Here is a 19,080-nt window from a genome sequence, read left to right as displayed (position 1 = left end):
TGATCTTTGCAAAATTCAAACTAATGGACAATATGAGGTCTTGCTTAAAGTGGACCGGAACCTAGTAAAATTATTTAAAATAAACACATCATGTACCTGCAAATGAATATTACATAGTTACCTCTTTGTTAGTTCTTCTCAAAAGCTCTCCATTTTCTTCTAACAATGCTTCTTCCCAGTTTTGACAAGATTTTGTCAGAACTGAAATATATCAGTTGCTGTCAGTTATATATTAGTTGCTGTCAGTTATAACTGAAAGGACAAATGATGTGCGAGGTAATGACCACGTTTTCCTACGTTTTAAGTGGGCTATATTACAGTTTAAAGAGGAACTATTAGCCATACTATGCTAGGAAAAAAAACACATATGTAGTAGATAACTACTTGCTCTACTTACATAACAGATGTATTGCACTGTCCACGTTTTATTTCAGTGAATTTTATATAGTAAATTAGGAGAATTCTGTTCCTAGGCAAGGACCATCTTGGGTCCCTCAGGCTGAAGCCAATCCTGATGTCATTTCCTCCCTTACTCCCCGCAGCAGTACAGAGAGCAGCGGGTAAAAATAAAGGCAGCGCACACAGACTCACCTACTCATGGTTCCAGGTGCTGGAGTTGCCTTCTACACTCTCTGCACTACCGTTGGCAGTAGTGCAGAGTATAGAAGAGAACTCCAGTGCTTGGAACCATGAGGTGAGTCTCTGTGCGCTGCCTTTATTCCTCCCCGCTGCACTCTGCAATGCTGCGGGAAGGAGAGGTGATGCTGAGGGGCGATGCGGCAAGCGTGCAGAGAGCGGACTGTGGAATAGTACAGGAGGGGGGCCGAGGACAGAGGACAGGTGCTGGTCCCCTCCCTGTGCCCAAGCAGCCTGCGACCACCATAGTGGAGGAGAAAAGGATCTCCAGGGCGGCCAATAACAGAGATGTGGGAGGGGAAAACAGGAGGGAAAGAGGATTCAGCCAATCAGGCTGAACTAGCATTCACTGCACCTTCCTTTATCCAACAGCCATACGAAATAAGAGCCAGGGGGCACGGGGTCATGATATTCTATTGGGGGAAAAAAGTAAGATTGATTTTAAACTTTTTAATTGCCTGGTTTGCATCCCTTTTACTTATTTTACAGCTATAAATAGATAATTGATTTTGGATTGGATTTTATGCCTGACAGTTACTCTTCAGTGTGCTGACCCAGAAGCTGTTACATGATCATTGCCATTTTTTAAACGGAGCACTGAGAATTCTATCGATCACAGTGGACAAACAGGAGTAGTAGCAAGGGATTGATGAGTACACTATGTGGCAGGTAAATATGACATCTGTAGGTTTATTTTTACTTTTAAATTTCAATTTAAGTTTGCTTTAACAGCAGTATACAACTGAGCCAAAATCAACCAAACTGTTATATACTTTATTGCACTGATATACAGCAGACTGTAAACAACAAGGAATACACCATTACAACCTCATCATATTGTTATTACGCAGTGCCTCAAAGATTCCTGACCGCCTACTCTGCTATGACTCTGACCAGGAAGACAATGATATACTATGATGTAACAGATCAAATAAATTAATATAGGTTACTTTCATCTTCGTAAGTCCCACCTAACTGCAAGCATTTCAACTATTCATGCAATTGTGATTCTACATTTAGAGGGCATTCTAAGATCAGCTGATCCCCATGACTCATCAGTGCTCCTCATAGATACATGCATACTCAGACCACAGCCTCTCACAACACTGGCTTCAGTGTGGCGTCCTTAGTAAGGTCTCTGTGACTTTATTTCCATTTATAAAAAGTTGCAAGAATAACTAAACTAAGTCAAAATGGCAGACTGTGATTTAGTGATGGTGGTACACATAATTACAGTTAGTTGGCTTGAAAAAAAAAAAAGACATCCATCCATCAAGTTCAACCAGAACTATATGGGATTATTCTATGGCTGATATTTGTGTAATGTGCAAAATAAGCAAGGCAATACATATCTGAATCAGTGAATTGTATTAAAAAATATGTGCCTTTGTAATATTTTTTTTCCACCTGACTGTTTGGAGCCTGTAAAATATATCTTATTTCTCATTAGCAGCCACAAAGATCCTCTTCAACATTCAACATACAGTATGATCCAGAACGTTCAGCAACTTCAGTGATAGGTAAATTCAGTGCTATTGTGAGAGGTAGATCTAAAGGTCATGAAGGACTTCCAGTATTACTGACAGGGACCAGGCTTGAGTCTCACAGCTGAAGGAACAGTACTGGCCATTTTCATTGGTTAGCTCAGGAAGGCCTTTCCAGGAGGACCTGTGGAAATAAAATGCACCATTAGGTAAACAAAACCTTTGCAGCACATGATAATACAGCACCATCTATGCCCGAGAGCAAGTGCACGTGAGCGGGAACCACGGGAGCATGTGAGCGATCGTGCACAACAACAGGGTAAGTTCTAGGAGGTGAGACTCACGCCCTTGCCGGGTTAAAGATAAAAAAAAGAGAACATGAGTCTTACGTCCAAAATCAGAAAGTGGATACATAATTTTCCTGCATTTTCCAATAGAAAAAGTACAAAAAAGTAGGGGAAAAGGTACTATTAAAACAATTTAAAGTATTTTCTTTCTTGCTAGTGGATTAAAGGGTATTTTTTTGACAAGGTGTGAAAAGATCACCAGGGAGAAAAAGTTAATTGCCTATGTGCCAATGTCTTTTGAGTGGTAAATTAAAGTCATGAGAAGAGAGAAAAGGCAAACAGCTTACATCTCAGGGAAAACATATTTTTGAGATTACAGGGGAGTCATTACAATTAATGAACATAACATAATATTCACTTTATATAGGAAAGTTCACATTTTAAAAGGTTTTAATTTTTTATTAAAGAGACACTGAAGCGAGACTAACTCTCGCTTCAGCTCTCATATATAGCAGGGGCACGTGTGCCCCTGCTAAAACGCCGCTATCCCGCGGCTAAACGGGGGTCCCTTCACCCCCAACCCACCCCCCGCAAACCTTGGTCGGAAAATGGTCGCTGGTTGTCTCTTCCTGGAGGCAAGGGCTAACGGCTGCAGCCCTGCCTCCCAGCGCGTCTATCAGACGCGCATCGCCGCCTCTCCCCCGCCCCTCTCAGTGAAGGAAGACTGAGAGGGGCGGGGGAGAGGCGGAGATACGCGCTGACAGACGCGCGTGGGGCAGAGCTGCGGCGGTTAGCCCTGCCCCAACCAGGAAGCACTCCCCCGCATTACGGAGGGGGTTTGGGGGGACAGGGACCCCCGTTAAGCCGCGGGATAGCGGCGTTTTAGCAGGGGCACACGTGCCCCTGCTATATATGAGGTCTGAAGCGAGATCTATTCTCGCTTCAGACTCTCTTTAAGGAAGAATACCCCCACTTAGTACTGTTAATATGGCATGATTAATAAATGATTTAATATGACTTGGTGCAGTGGTTTCTAGTTCTTCTGCCTGTTCTCTCTTTATATGTTATATATGATATACAATTGTTGGAACTAAGCTTGGAGAGCAGGGTGGTGCGGGTTCCAGTAAAGTGAAAGAATTTGTATGGGTTTAACAGAAGTTCACAGATATTTTGGAGAAAAGGGGTACACTGGAAGATTAGTTAGGAGCAGTGGCGTCCCTACTATTGAGCGCAGGGTGGCGTGGCGCCCCGAGTGAATGACACTCAACGGGGTGTTGCCACGACCCTCATGGTGGGGAAGAGCAGCGCTAGAAGGAGGGGTAGGGGACAGCGGCGAGGAGGGAGGACAAATCCCCCCCTCCCTCCCTCACCTGGGTCCCCTCCTTCTGCCTCTCTTCCCCGCTGCCCGCCCGAGACCCCCCAGGTGTTGAACTCCCCGCAGCCAACTGGGGGACTACCTCCCGGAGGCAGAGCAGGGCTACGGGAAGATGGCTGCCGAAGCCCTGCACTGGAGACAATTTGTGTCTCCAGTACAGGGCTTCGGATGCCATCTTCCCGTAGCCCTGCTCTTTGCCTGTCAGCGCGGGAGATTTACACTGGCTGCAGGAGGATCGTCGCTGGAGGATAGTCGGGGAGCTGCTCGTCAGAGGCCGGCCAGGTGAGTGAATTTTTTTTTTTACAGGTCTATTTTCTGGTGAATGCTCCCCACATAGCGATTATTTTCTGGTGAATGCACCCCACATAACGATTATTTTCTGGTGACTGTTGCCCACATAATGATTATTTTCTGGTGAATGCTGCCCACATAATGATTATTTTCTGGTGAATGCTGCCCGCATAACGATTCTTTTCTGGTGAATGCTGCCCACATAGCGATTATTTTCTGGTGAATGCTGCCCACATAATGATTATTTTCAGGTGATTGTTGCCCACATAGCGATTATTTTCTGGTGAATGCTGCCCATATAACAATTATTTTCTGGTGAATGCTGCCCATATTACGATTATTTTGTTGTGATTGCTCCCCACATAACGATTTTTTTCTGGTGAATGCTCCCCACATAGCGATTATTTTCTGGTGAATGCTGCCCACATTACGATTATTTTATGGTGAATGCTGCCCACATGACGATTATTTTCTGGTGACTGTTGCCCACATAATGATTATTTTCTGGTTAATGCTGCCCACATAACAATTATTTTCTGGTGAATGCTGCCCACATAACGATTAATTTCTGGTGAAATGCTGCCCACTATACGATTATTTTCGGGTGAAATGCTGCCCACTATACAATTATTTTCTGGTGAATGCTGCACACTTCACTATTTCTGCTGAAATGCTGCTCTCTTTACGATTATTTTATGGTGAAATGCTGGTCTCCTTACGATTAATCTATGGTGAAATGCTGCCCACTTTACAAATAATCTCTGTTGAAATTCTGCCCACTTTACGATTAATTTCTGTTGAAATGCTGTCCACTTTACTATACAGGGAGCACCTATACCAGGCATTACCCACCGTGGCGCGCTTAGTATGCCACACTCGCTCCTTTTTTTATGGGGGGGGGGAAGTTGGGAGGGGGGGTGGTGGCGGAAGGTGTCTTATAATAACTAGCACCGGGTGCCAAATGCCCTAGGTACGCCACTGGTTAGGAGGGAAACGAGGGGTTGGTTGCTGGAATTGGGATTCAATATTTCTAATAGTCATTGAATTTTAATAAATATGCAGATTAAAGAGAAACAGAGACGAAGTACCCTCATGTATTTTACCATATATATCAATAGGTACATGACAGTAAACACCTACTCTGCTCTTTGTTTCATTCTTCTCTGCTAAATCTGCCTGTTTATCAGCTGTGATAAGAATCCTTGACTGAGCATTCAGTCTAGCTTTGCCCCAGAATGATTATAGCTGAGTCAGTCTTCTGTGATGTCTTTTCAAGACCAAGTCTGCCCCCTTGTGGCTCTGATTTCCTGCTACGTATCCTCATAGCAGGAAAGCAGAGCCAGGAGGGGGCGGGCTTGGGCTTGAAAAGACATCACAGAAGACTGACTCACCTATAACATTCTGGGAAAAGCTAGACTGAATGCTCAGCTGGGGATTCTCAGGGCTGATAACAGGCATATTTAGCAGAGAAGAATGATACAAAGAGCAGAGTAGGTGTTTACTGTCATGATCCCACTGATATATATGGTAAAATATATGGAGGGTGCTTCGTCTCTGGTTCACTTTAAGAAGGTTAGGAAAACAAAAACACCTGATTTGCATGTCTGATTTTAGGTATAAATTATAAATATTGTAAATTAAAAGATAGACATTGCAGCTAAATGACTATTCTTTCTACAGCAGGAGTCTACCAGTGGCAGCCTCCATACGTCTCTCATGACAAGTTTCCTTTAAATACTCTAGTTCTCTTGTCTCACCTTTCTAGATGTGTGTAATGACGGGAAAGAACATTCTTCACTAAAACAATGGTCTTCAGATGTGTTTCCCGGTCTATGAGCTTTGCAAAGTACAACTTGGCACGCAGGAAGTATCCAATGGGCCAGAGCCATTCCTAGAAAAGAAGGTACATGCATAACCATGTTTGCCTTGCACATGTTTAAAAGCTGCTTAAAATACTAATGACTTACCGGTCCTTGATGGTAATTAAATCCCTTTGCAAGATTGTAATCATCATTATCTAGAGCGTTGTCGTAAACTCCACAGTATACCATGTCGCTGAAAGAACAAATAATTCATTAGCTTTAATGCAGAGAACAAACAGTACAATGTGACATACAGTCTGCCTGTAATTTGACAAGTGAGAATTACTAAGGTGTCAAGTACTTGCCTTCAGTCTTTTCGCAGTCTGTGCCGGTCTACTGCTAAATGCATACGTTCTGGCTGCCTGGATAGTTTACTGGTCTGCCTCTTATGCCGGAAATACATGGTACGTTTCCGCCGCTCGATTATGCCGCTGGATCGATTCCTGCTCGACCCCGCGGGCGATTCTCTTATCTTCTGCTCGTTTTCCTTATCTTTTTCCATTGTCCCGGCCGCGGTATCGAGTGCGGAATCGATCCGGCGGGTGATCGGACATGTCGGAAATTATCAATCGAGCCATCTAATGTACCGTGTATTCCCAGCATAATACAGGAGACCAGGGTTCAAATCTTGGCTCTTACTGCTCAGTAAAGGTGGCCACACACCATACAATTTTTTTAAATATCTGATCAATTTAAGAATTGCAATCAATTTTTCTGACTGATTGTAACATTTAAAAAATATGACCAATGTACCACACACGTATGTTCAAGTTTTCCCCAATTATGATAAAAATGATTGGAAACAATATAACACACACCATACAATCTTTAGAGATTGAAGAAAAATATCTGGCATTCCAGATCGTTAAAAATCGATGAAAATGGGAAATCCGATCAGATTTTTCAGTCAAATGGAAAAAAAGCTTTCGATTTTTTCGGGAGATACGATCGTTTTTATCGAATTGCCGTAAAATCGGATCATTTTATTGTATCGTGTGTGGCCACCTTAAGCCAGCATCTATTCAGCAAGGAGACCTTGAGCAAGACTCCCTAATGCTGCTCCTGCCTTCTAAGTGCGCCCTTGTGGCTGCAGCTCTGGCGCTTTGAGTCCGCCAAGAGAAAAGCACTATATAAATGTTCTGTGTCTTGTCATTTCATAATAACAAAACACAAGTACAGATAAAGTAACTGCGACTTGGCGAATGAACATGACTAGTGACGAAAAGAAGGCTACTGGTTGAACCTGGTAGCATGTAGTGATGAGCAACGGATTAATTCCGAATAGGTTTTACTTGGAATTCATCCATTAGCACACCTGAGCGGGGGGTGCGGGAGGGTTAAATTTACCCAAGCTTTCTGCTTTAATCTATCCCACGCTGTGTTCCAATTTACAGTCACATGACTACTGCACTTTCGGGTTGAAGGATGAAGTGTGTTGGTCATGTAACTGTGAATTGGAAGGCAGCATGGAACACGCCGTGGGACGGATTAAAGCAGAAGGCTCCTGGGTAAGTTTAACTCTCCCACGCCCCCAGCTCAGGTGTACTAATTACCTGGATGAACTCCGAATAAAACCCATTCGGGATTCATCCGTTGCTCATCACTAGTAGCATGTACCTAATATGAAAAGCATCACGTATCAAACAAGCTCACGGTGAACCAGAACTCCTAGGAGTGTGTAAAGTCCCATATACACGCTCAACAGCGGTCTTTTAAGCAACACAATTGTCAAACAACTTTTGTTGTGAAACACAACACGTTGAAACAACTAAATAAAAGTTGTTTGCTATTGTTCAAACAGCTGATAAAACTGATAAGAAGTCAATCCAACTGTTGGATTGATTTCTTACTAGTCTTATCTGCTTTTTGAACAATAGCAAAAGGCTTTTTTCTTTGTTTTTTCAACTTGTTTCACAACAAAAGTTGTTTGACAATTGTGCTGCATAAAAGACTGCTGTTGAGCACGTGTATGGGGCTTAAGGGGCTGTAAGCAATCTAAAAGCCTCCTTACTACATGTTTAAAGATAATACTTAAAGAGACACTGAAGCAAACTATTTTTGCCAATTTTACCTTATGATTCGCTTTAGTGCTCTTATCACAAGGAATCCCCCGTGTCTCCGCCGCTAAACGAGGGCTGCAGAGCCCCCAAATCCCCGGGGGGCAATCCGGCAGGCATTTCCTGGAAGGGGCAGAGCTTTCAGCTTCAGCTCTGCCCCTCCTGAGGTCAATCGCGGCGCATCGCCGCCTCTCCCCACCCCTCTCACTCTTCCTTCACAGAGAGGGGCGGGGAGAGGCGGCGATTGACGTTAGGAGGGGCAGAGCTACAGCTGGAAGCTCTGCCCCTCAGCGCAGCAAAATCCACGACCAAGTTGGTCGTGGATATTTGCAGAGGGGTTTGGGAGCTCTGCAGCCCTCGTTTAGCAGTGGCGACACGGCGGATTACTTGTGATAAGAGCACTTAAGCGAATCATAAGGTAAAATTGGCAAAAATAATTCGCTTCAGTGTCTCTTTAAAAATTCCTCTCTGTCATTAAACTGGCTTACTGAATTGCTCTCCCTCTGCTCACTCAAGCTGTTTTAACAGCTGATAACTCCTCTCTCCCCAGCTGAAGCAGTAAATATTATATATTAGGCTTTTAAAGCAGCAGAGACAGCCATACTATCCCAGCAAAAAACAACACATATAAGTAGATAAATACTTGTTCTACGTACATAACATACGGTATGTATTGTACTGTGCACATTTTTTTTTCAGTGAATTTATATGTAAATAAAAAGAAAACTGTTTCAGGCATTTTCCATCTTTACTGCCTCTGACTGAAGCCAATCCTGATGTTAATTCCTCCCTTACTCCTTTTTTTCTCCTAGAAGCTGCACTGCCATATCCAGCTCACTCTGTAAACACATAAGAGCACATCATAGATCGTATTTCAGCAACTTCTGCAGAAGGCTGAGGTGTATTTTCCTTCTCTGCCTTGTGTCACACTGAACTGCCCTTAGCCAATCAGGGAGGCAATGTACCAAATAGAGCCAGGCTGACTGAGATAAGATGTATTATAGCAGACACATTTATGATAATATTTGAATGCTTGCAATGCAGGGTCACATTGTAGACTGCATAATAAACACAAAGCAGTGGGTGAATGGAATTTGAAGTTATGGAAGACAATCCCGCTTTAAAGCAATACTCCAAAAGGGGGTTCTTCAAAGTAAACATGCAGCACCTCCAGTCTCTTGAGAAACACTGTGCTAGCCAGTGAAAACATAATATAAGGGCCTTCTATTAGGGTATTTGCCCTGCGCCAACTAACACCTTACAAGCTGCAAATAAATGTGGTCATTAAAGCAGTGATGCTGCATCCATGACATTCATTCACTTACTCTGGATCCAGTGTTTTCATTCCCAGAGGTCCCATAAGTTTCTTTTCTGCAATCTCCAGAGCTTTCCAAGCTTTCTTAGGGCTGAACAGCTCTGGTGCCTGAAAGTGATGTAAAAAGAAGTGTTATGTATTCATTAGATAAATGTTGACCTAAAACTGAGCTTTGTCAGCTTTCCTGGTGACATCATTCTCAAAACTTTAATTGAACAACCTAAGTTCCTAGTGTGTTCAACTGGAAGAGCTAGAGGAAGGGTCGGCAATGCTGGGTCCCCTCGTTTTATATAAACTGCTCAGTGCATTACATGATTATGCATTAGCGTGCGTAATAATGATAACATACTAGCATAGTGCATAGGCGGATGGTGGGTGTGGGGGAGGAGAGTAGCCTAATGGCCCATTCACACTTGAAAAAGGCAAAATGCTAGCGCTCATTATCGCAGTAAAAGCACTGTACAAATTCACGTTTGATGAGCGATGGCGATTAGCGCTTCTATAGCACGCTAACAGCGATTGCTCCCGAATCGGTGAAAAATGCTGCATGTAACATGTTTGCAATTGCTGCTAATTGCGAAAAGCCTGCGTTGTCGGCAATCCCGGCAGTAAGATCACTGCCATATAGTTAATATAACGCTAGCGCTTCGGCGATCAGCGGGAATCACCTGCTCATCGCCTAGATGTGAACGAGCCCTTACAGCTGTTTTGTGCTTGTAGTTTCTTTTAATGCCATATAGCACATCACCTATACGTGAGTTGAATGGATCTGAGCAGCAAATACCAAACAAAACTTAAAATCAGTGGCAGGCACAATGCTTTACCCAGTGTATTTTAATAGCAATCTGCAGCAGTGCCCTGGACGAATTACTTTATTTTTCTGCAGTTTCTCCTGATTTGAAATTTCTGAAAGAGCTGCCATGTTCGACAAGTTAACCCCCTCGCGGCCATTAGTCAGCATCAGGGTGTGACGTTCAGCATGTGTGACTACTCTCAACATTTTAAAGCTCAGTGCTCCTTCTCCTTGATGCTGAATGTTTTTGTTTGATCTCAGCTACTGTGCAATGAAGACTAATTACAACAGTTCGTATCTGCTAGCAATTTCTGAAACCTCAGAAGTAGACGAATACAGCCTGTAAATTAACTCTTAAATGGAAAAGGGGGTAAATTGAAAGTTTTTTTCCTCAATGAGCCACATTGTTAGCATGCATTTTCGATGTGCTATTGAGCTGCCCTGGGAGGTAAAAATGCTACTTATTTCTCTTTAATCCACTCTACAGCAGCCTGCACCCAGCAACACGCAGGTGAATATGAATTTCATACTTGCCAGCTCATCCCTGATCAGGAATTGCAGCAGTGAAAGCACATACAATTCCAACCTTTTACTTGTGTCCAAGAGACTGCCTCCACTCCAGCAGTAACGATTTATTTGTTATAAAAAATAAATGTAAATGACATACTATAAGAAACCTCACTCACATATCTTTGCACACACCATTATAAAGACCATTTAAAGGAAACCAGAGATGAACGCTTTGGCACAAAATAAACATATCCCCCGATAGACTTTACAAAATAAATACTATACCTGGTATTTTCACCGCTCTGGTGTGCTGATTTTTTGTGTTTTTTTTTTTTTTTTAGTAAAACTCCATGCAAAACACAATTCATCAAAAAAGCATATTATTTAGTGGGCTGTGTGCAAAATGAAATCACCATTTCTAAAAACCCCTTATGACTAACAAGTATAGATAGAAAAAACTTTTTTAATATACCCTTACATTAGCAGCTCCTCCCATCTCATCACAGCCTTCTGTGATGCTGCAAATATACAGAACAGGAAAGCAGAGCCAGAAGGGGGCAGGCTTGGGCTTGAAAAGACATCAGAGAAGACAGCTTCAGCTATAATGATTCCTGAGCAAAGCCAGATTGAATGCTCAGTCAGGGATTTTATCAGGGCTGATAACAAGCAGGCTTAGCAGTGAAGGATGAAACAGAGAGCAGGGTAGGTGTTTTCTCTAATGTTCACACTGATATATATGGTAAAATACATGAGGGTGCTTAGTCTCTGGTTCACTTTAACAGCAACTGCCTCTGTAAGATGTCTGTGGGTGGTAAGGATTTCAACAGTGCTTCTTAATCTTATTTACATCATCCACACATGCACAGGTCTTGCAATCGAAGGGTTTGTGTAATCTTTGTGCAATAGTACACAACAAACTCACCACCACCATAGCTACAGCAAAGTTTGGCCGGAGCTGGTAGTCACACCAGGGGCTGGATGCACCAAAGCTGTCTTTGTAAATACCGCGTTTGTGAACCAGATCTTGATGTTGTTCATTGGGGTCAGACAGATCTTCAGAGACATAAAAGTACTTCTCAAAATGCTCCTGTATGCGCTGGTTCCACTCAGAGAAAGTTACCAATACTTCCTTCCCTGGAAGATAGAGAAGGAAAAAAAAATAATTGGTACTGATGATCATTTCCACAACACAATATAGCCTCCGTAGACACAAGGACAGGTTACGCTTCTAACCTTTGGCAAACAGTGAGGGTGAGAACACAGCACATGATCTCTGCTCAGCTTATTGCGGCAATACAAAATAGCACATTTCAGAATGCCAGTGCTCACTCAGCAGTTGTCTGTTACCTTGATACTTGGGTAATGTAATATGTAAAGGTATCAACAAAAAGCTGTGTTTGTAATTTGCCAGCTCCCCTGCTCACCCCCCCCCCCCCCCGAATTTTTTTTAAAAATGATGCACTTCACATTTCTTTCATGCTTACAAAATCTATGCCACTAGTTACATAACATTACATTTGCATTACCAGTCTTTTACTATGCACTCACCCAGCATCCATTCTCACTTGAACCCTCTCATCCTCCCTTCCTAGTGCCTAAGCCTAACACCCCCCCCTAATGTCTAGCACAATCCCCCCATCGGCACCCAAATTACCACTATCACAGTAAATCACTTACAAAATATATGCTCACCTCTTCTGTTTATTTTCCACCTAGTAAGATTACTAGTCACTGCCTGAGCACACGATTACCGATAATTTATACGGGCCAATGCCCATTAATTAGTTCACGAGGTCAGAGGGACTGCACAAAATCAAGGCAGGTAGTGTGTTTTATGTTTACCAAAAAACCTCAGAAGGTATAAAGCACCCATTACTGTAAAATACAACTTCATTTCAATTTGTCACGCTTCAGGATATCTATGCAGGATATTATAGTGATTGGTTTATGACGGAGAGTGTTTTAACATGAAATTGGTAATATTCATCTTATTTAAATAAAACTTCAAATTGTTGACAAAATGGCAACACCTATAAGTCAGCCCTATACATTACAGGGAATAATGGAAAACCTTATTTCAACTTGTAACACACAGTAATTCCACAGTGTTCCTTACTGAGACTGTGATAGGGGAATGTCTAACTTTACTGTCACTTACTGAATTAGACCAGATGTTAAAGAAGCTCCTAATTTGTGCAGCTGATTACTCATAGGGAAAGAGGGGAGCTTTCTAGGCAGTCTGTACTACACAAAAACAGTACAGGTCCCGAGCTTGCAAAGAAAACCAATTTAAAATCCAAATTCAGGATTATAGTTATTGTGCGCTATTAATGTCAGACTATTTTTATAGATTGTAAGCTTAATGTACAAGGAAAATTAAAATGAAATGAGGAGTAATATTTATCCATAGCTGGCTGTGCAAGTGGACTCAGGCATCTTGAATTGTGCAGAAGCCAATTGGTAGCTGTTATTACAGGAAGACAATACACCAGAGGCAACAGAAATCATTAAACTGTAGCGTATGCAGTATCTTGGGAGGCTAGGAATCAGTTTAATTGGTGGGTATCCAAGACCTTGCCCTAGCATGGTTCTCCTCCTACCTCTCAAATCGCTCCTTCAAGACCTCCTTCAATGGTTCCTCCTCAACCTCCATCCCACTTTCAGTTGGGGTCCCCCAAGGCTCTGTTCTTGGTCCCCTGCTGTTTTCCATTTACACCACCTCCATCGGAAAACTCATCTCCTCTCTGGGTTTCAACTATCACCTATATGCAGATGACACCCAGATTTACCTCCATACCACTGACCTCTCCACCACCACCATGGAGAAGGTATCCTCTGGCTTTTTGGCTATTTCATCCTGGATGTCTGCCAGGTTCCTAAAATTAAACCTGGATAAGACTGAACTCCTAATCTTCCCACCCCGTGCTGCCTCACCCCCCACTGACCTCTACGTCACTGTCAATTGCACAATCATTCATCCAACCACACAAGCCCGCTGCCTGGGTGTCACCCTGGACTCTGCCCTCTCCTTCACCTCCCACATCCAAACCGTAGCTAGGGCCTGCTATTTCCACCTACGCAACATCTCCAAGATCCGGCCTTTCCTGACCCCAGACACTGCCAAACTCCTTGTCCATGCCCTCATCATCTCCCGCCTGGACTACTGCAACTCCCTCCTGTCAGGCCTCCCTCAAAACCGCATAGCCCCCCTACAATCCATCATGAACGCAGCATCCAGACTCATCTACTCCTCCCACCGCTCTGTCTCCACGACTCCCCTACGCAAATCCCTTTATTGGCTTCCAATTCACTTCAGAATTAGCTTCAAGGTCCTATGTCTGGCCTACAAATCCATACACAAGTCCTGCCCAAGCTACATCTCTGACCTGGTCAGCAGATATACACCTGGCCGCCCACTTCGCTCCTCCAACAACCTCCTCTTAACCACCCCACGCATCTCACACTCCCATGCACGACTGCAGGACCTTACTAGAGCTGCCCCCATCCTGTGGAACTTTCTCCCACTGCCTCTCAGGCTCGCTCCCACCTTCAACACCTTCAAAAAAGCACTCAAAGCTCACTTCTTCAAGGAGGCCTACATCAACTCAACACTGCCCTAATCCTTTCTGCCAATAACTTCTTGCTGCACCCCCTCCTTTTGTGTCACCAACCCCTCCCTCTAGATTGTAAGCCTTTGGCAGGGCCCTCTCCCCTTGTGTATCATACATAACTGTGTGCACTTTACCCAGAATTTGGAACTTGTTACCACTACCACTCCAGTTTATGATCTGGCATTGTACTACTGTCTGCATTGTGTTGTGTATCTTTTTGCTATTACCTGTATTTAGTTGTATCTATTGTCTATTACCTGTATTGTTCTGTCACCCCTGTTATCATTGTCTGTAACCTTACTTATTGTACAGCGCTGCGTAATATGTTGGCGCTATATAAATCTAATAAATAATAATAATAATAATAATTGGTGGTAGAATAAATGCAGAAAGCAAGAAACACATTTATGTTAAAGCCCTAATTTAGCCTCCCATTTTTTAATTTGCATCCATTAGCAATGCACCAGTTTGTTTTTTCACTAGACACCTGTACTTTTTTGATGAATATATTTATTTTCTTCACTCCCAGTGTGTTTATAAAAGTAATGTGTATCTCTCAATACCCTGCCTTGCATGAATAAGAAGCCATATCTTGCTGCTTGTTTACATAACCCTTATACTGTATAAAGACACTAGGAAGAGTGTGAGGGATAGGATTCTGATCAGCTATAGTGTTACTGTTCAGGCCACAAAAAGGTAAACTCTCAGAAGATGGAGGAAGTGGGTGGCGTGAGGTAAGGTGACCTGTGCAAAGTGAAAGGGTGGCAGCCCACACTGAACACTTTCCTGACTTCCTCAAGATGGAATGGGGGAGGAGTTTAGAGAACTGTTTCTCTAATCAAGCTGCAATGTTATCTGCACAGGAAATTGAGCTAGATGAGCCAGAAAACCAGGTATTAACCCTTTATCAGCCACTTTATTTAGAGGCTTACACGTGCTTCGGGAAAATTTTATTTGAACACATTTGTAAATTTATTTGAGCACATTTGTTTATTTTTTACTTGTTATATTTCCTTGCTTCTAATTAGAACTACTATAATGTGTATTTATTGTCACGTATCACTAGGGGGCAGTGTGAGACAATAACAGAGGACTTCTGTTTTCAGTTTCTATATTTTCTGCTAGCAGACAGAGGGATCAAAGCATTCCAAGAATTTACAGCACAATTTCTGTTGACTGAGGTCAAAAGTAGTGCACTTATCTCAGACGAGATAACACTATTGAAGCTGCTAATGGGCTAAATATAAATATTGCAAAAAGTCTGCCAATTTATCATATACATTTAAAACATGGGAGGCTCAAATAGGGATTTTCACACTCAAAAACTAGATCTACATGTGTACATACAGAAGAGATTACTCTAAAGCAGGGCATTCATTTGACTATTTTGCATGCGAATTTGCATTAGACAGCCCCTTATAATCAATGTAAATCAATGGGTTAGCTTACATCTTATGCAAATCTTATGCAAATTTTTGCATTCAGTGAATGTATTTCTTAGCACCACGTAATATGTTGGCGCTTTATAAATCAATAATAATAATTTCACATTAGCTGCTGTGAAAAAATGTGAACAGTCTTTGGTATATATGAGTGGTGTGAGAAAATAAGGGCATTTGTCCACACATACAAAAATGAACCCTTCTGTGAAAGTTAGCTCTGAACTTTAAATAACCCCACTGACCCTGTGGCTATTTAAGACTACAGACGCTATTCAACATAAAGCAGAATTTCTATGGACTGAACTTGAAAGGAAACATTCATTGCTAATACAAAGATACACATACTGAACAAATAAAGACAAATCTATGATCATAAGAAGCATATATACATCCATATCAGTGTGTACACTGTGCAGCTGCTCATAGGCTTTCTGAAGAATTTCAATATAAACCTGACAAACCAGGAATAAGCCTACGCACTAAACATTACTTGAGGCGTTTCTTACCTTCCCTCTGCACTTTGACGCCTTTATATGGATAGACGTTCTTCTGGCTTAACTGTGACAGCCAACGCACTGTAGATTTACTCAAGCCAACAATCTCTACAGCAGATCCATCCCTACAGAAACAAAATATAGTGAGACAGCACCACCTGCTGTACGAGGGCTAGTAATGCAGACAAAAGCTGGCAGAGTTTAGAATAAGTCTAGTATAGTAGTATACTATAGTTTACTAGAGTTTAGAATAAGTCTGGCACACCTAATACTAATACTGTGCTCAAAATTATTATATTTCACAGAAGTGAAAGGATACAAGCAACTGTATAGCATATACAAAATGAATTCTACAGTAAATCATTTTACATCTAAACAGTTGTTTGTAGCACCACAAAAAAATTGTTATGGCTTTTCTATAGAACATATACCGAGCTAGGATATGAGCATGGAGGTTAAACTATTTTATACCCAGAACTACCACACGTTGTTATCAATGCTTGTACGTTTACTGCAGTGTTTTGGCTACTCTGTAACCAAAACATTATAGAGTTTGGCGTTTAGGGCTATACGCCTGTATAAGTTAGGTTTATTGTTAGGGTATATGGTCAGAGGAGGTTAGCTTTTAGGTGTTATGGTTAGAAAGTTAGGATTAGGCATCAGAAAGTGATTACATTAGGCAGGGAGTCAGAGAGTTAAGCGTGGGATTACAAATATGATATGCAGGAAGGTTAGAGCTACCAGTATTTCCTACAGGAAATATCACAGCTGTGAAACAGCCCTCACCCAGATTTGCAATGATCTGCTCATTGCAAGAGACAAGGGTCAATGTTCCATCCTGATTTTGCTCGACCTCTCAGCGGCTTTTGACACAGTCGATCATGAAATCTTACTCAACAGGCTACAAGAGTACTGTGGCATAGATGGCATTGTTCTCCTGTGGTTCAACTCCTTCCTGGCTGGCAGAACACAAAGGGTAGCCTTAGGGCCCTTCCTCTCCAACCCTGTACCACTAAAATACGGTGTACCTCAGGGCGCAATATTATCCCCTTTACTGTTCACCATATACATGCTGCCACTTGGAGAAATCATACAAAAACATGGCCTGACATATCATTGCTATGCTGATGACACCCAGCTATATTTGTCATTCAAACCTGACGTCACAGACCCTACTCCACAAATAAACGCATGCTTAGCTGAGCTTCAGGAGTGGATGAATAATAATTGGCTAAAACTTAATGCTGACAAAACAGAGGTTCTTGTTATCGAGGGCCAGGGCTCAACAGCAAAGCAGCTCCAGTCTCGACCAACACCGCTAAGGATAGGGAGCTCAGACCTGAACAACTCAGACTGTGTGCGCAGCCTGGGAGTACTGATTGATGGGAAATTAAGCTTCAGGAATCAAATCTCAGCTGTTGTGAAACATTCCTTCTTTCACCTAAGGAATATTGCAAGGATTAAACACCTAATTCCTTCAGAGGATCTTCCAACCCTAGTTCATGCCTTCGTCACATCAAGGTTAGACTACTGCAACGTCCTCTACACAGGCCTGCATAAGAAAGACTTACGCCGCCTGCAATTAGTACAGAATGCCGCCGCAAGGCTGTTAACAAGCCAACCCCGCCATTGCCACATAACACCAACCCTGAGCTCACTCCACTGGCTACCGATAAAATGGAGAATTCTGTTTAAGATTGGCTTACTGACATTCAAATCCTTGCACAATCTGGGCCCTGGATACCTGAAGGACTTGTTGCAACTACATCACACCCCCCACAATCTTAGATCAAAAGGACGTAACACCTTGGTCACCCCCAGAGTCCACCTCAAAACCTTTGGAGACAGAGCCTTTTGTCATGCTGCCCCTACACTTTGCAACTCCCTGCCACACCCAATCAGGACAGCCCCATCCCTGGAAACATTTAAGTCTAAACTGAAAACCTACCTTTTCAGTCTGGCATTCATGAACATCTGACTATCTCCTCTGTAACACAACCCAGCCTGAAACCCTGTATTAATCTGAGACACAGCTATGCGCTTTGAGTCCTATGGGAGAAAAGCGCTTTACAAATGTTATTGTATTGTATTGTATTGTATAGACAGGGGATTAAGCCAGGTACAATTTTACCACTACGTTAATAGAGTGGGATCAGCACTACCGTGTGAGGTTCTCAGTTTTTGGTCACCACCACCATCAGCCAGGGTGTGCTCTGGACCAGAACAAAAGTTCAGCATGGATAATACAAAAGACAGAGGGTCCTGCACTGCTGTGGCTTTATTGGTTCACATGTGCAAACAGCTGAAAGTACAACTAGCATGGTGATTGGATGAACAAACCTGGTGGATGGTGTAGCGGAGGGTGCGGGGAACACTTTGAGCTGTTTGCACATGTGACCCAATAAAGCCACAGCAGTGTCGGACCTCCTGTCTTTTGTAGTATTCACAATTTTACTACTTCTATGTACTGTGAGTGGCAACAGGTTTTAAATACTATGAACAGTTTGTGTAGGTAAATTCTCATACTACATAGAAGTGATAAAACTGGCCAATCAAGACTGGATATGTGTACACACATTTACAGGTATGTTAGGGTGCATACACACATCCAATTTTGATTAGCCAATTTTACCTACACAATCTGTTCATCATATTCAAAATCGGTTAGCCCTCATACTACATGGAGGTGGTAAGATTAGCTGGCGATTGGCCAATTAAAATTGGATGTGTACATGCACCCTAAAACCTGGTACACAATTTCAATTCTGATTGGCCAATCACTAACCAATTTTACCACCTTCATGTAATATGAGAGTCAACAGATATGGAATACTATGAGCAGATTGTGTAGGTAAACTCTCATACTACATGAAGGTGGTAAAATTGGTCAGTGATTGGCCAATCATAATTGAAAGTGTGTACA

General features: G+C 42.5%; 1 protein-coding gene across 5 annotated transcripts in view; it reads right to left on the bottom strand.

Annotated features, from left to right (window-relative positions):
- Positions 1–1,389: 1,389 nt before the first annotated feature.
- The window catches only part of AGL (amylo-alpha-1, 6-glucosidase, 4-alpha-glucanotransferase), a 144,510-nt gene continuing 126,819 nt past the window's right edge, over positions 1,390–19,080 (bottom strand). For all 5 annotated transcript variants that reach the window (XM_068239967.1, XM_068239968.1, XM_068239970.1 and 2 more), the window contains exons 29-34: positions 16,170–16,282; positions 11,533–11,744; positions 9,318–9,415; positions 6,041–6,128; positions 5,831–5,964; positions 1,390–2,304 (exon numbers count right to left, since the gene is read on the bottom strand). In XM_068239967.1, coding sequence (XP_068096068.1) covers positions 2,187–2,304; positions 5,831–5,964; positions 6,041–6,128; positions 9,318–9,415; positions 11,533–11,744; positions 16,170–16,282 — 763 coding nt within the window. In that variant the 3' untranslated portion in view covers positions 1,390–2,186. The remainder of the gene's footprint in view (positions 2,305–5,830; positions 5,965–6,040; positions 6,129–9,317; positions 9,416–11,532; positions 11,745–16,169; positions 16,283–19,080) is intronic.

The sequence above is a fragment of the Hyperolius riggenbachi genome, chromosome 6 (genome assembly GCF_040937935.1).
Source record: "Hyperolius riggenbachi isolate aHypRig1 chromosome 6, aHypRig1.pri, whole genome shotgun sequence".
NCBI classification, from domain to species: domain Eukaryota; kingdom Metazoa; phylum Chordata; class Amphibia; order Anura; family Hyperoliidae; genus Hyperolius; species Hyperolius riggenbachi.
The sequence above is the reverse complement of the archived record's forward strand: the minus strand, read 5'-3'. Positions and strand labels throughout refer to the sequence as shown.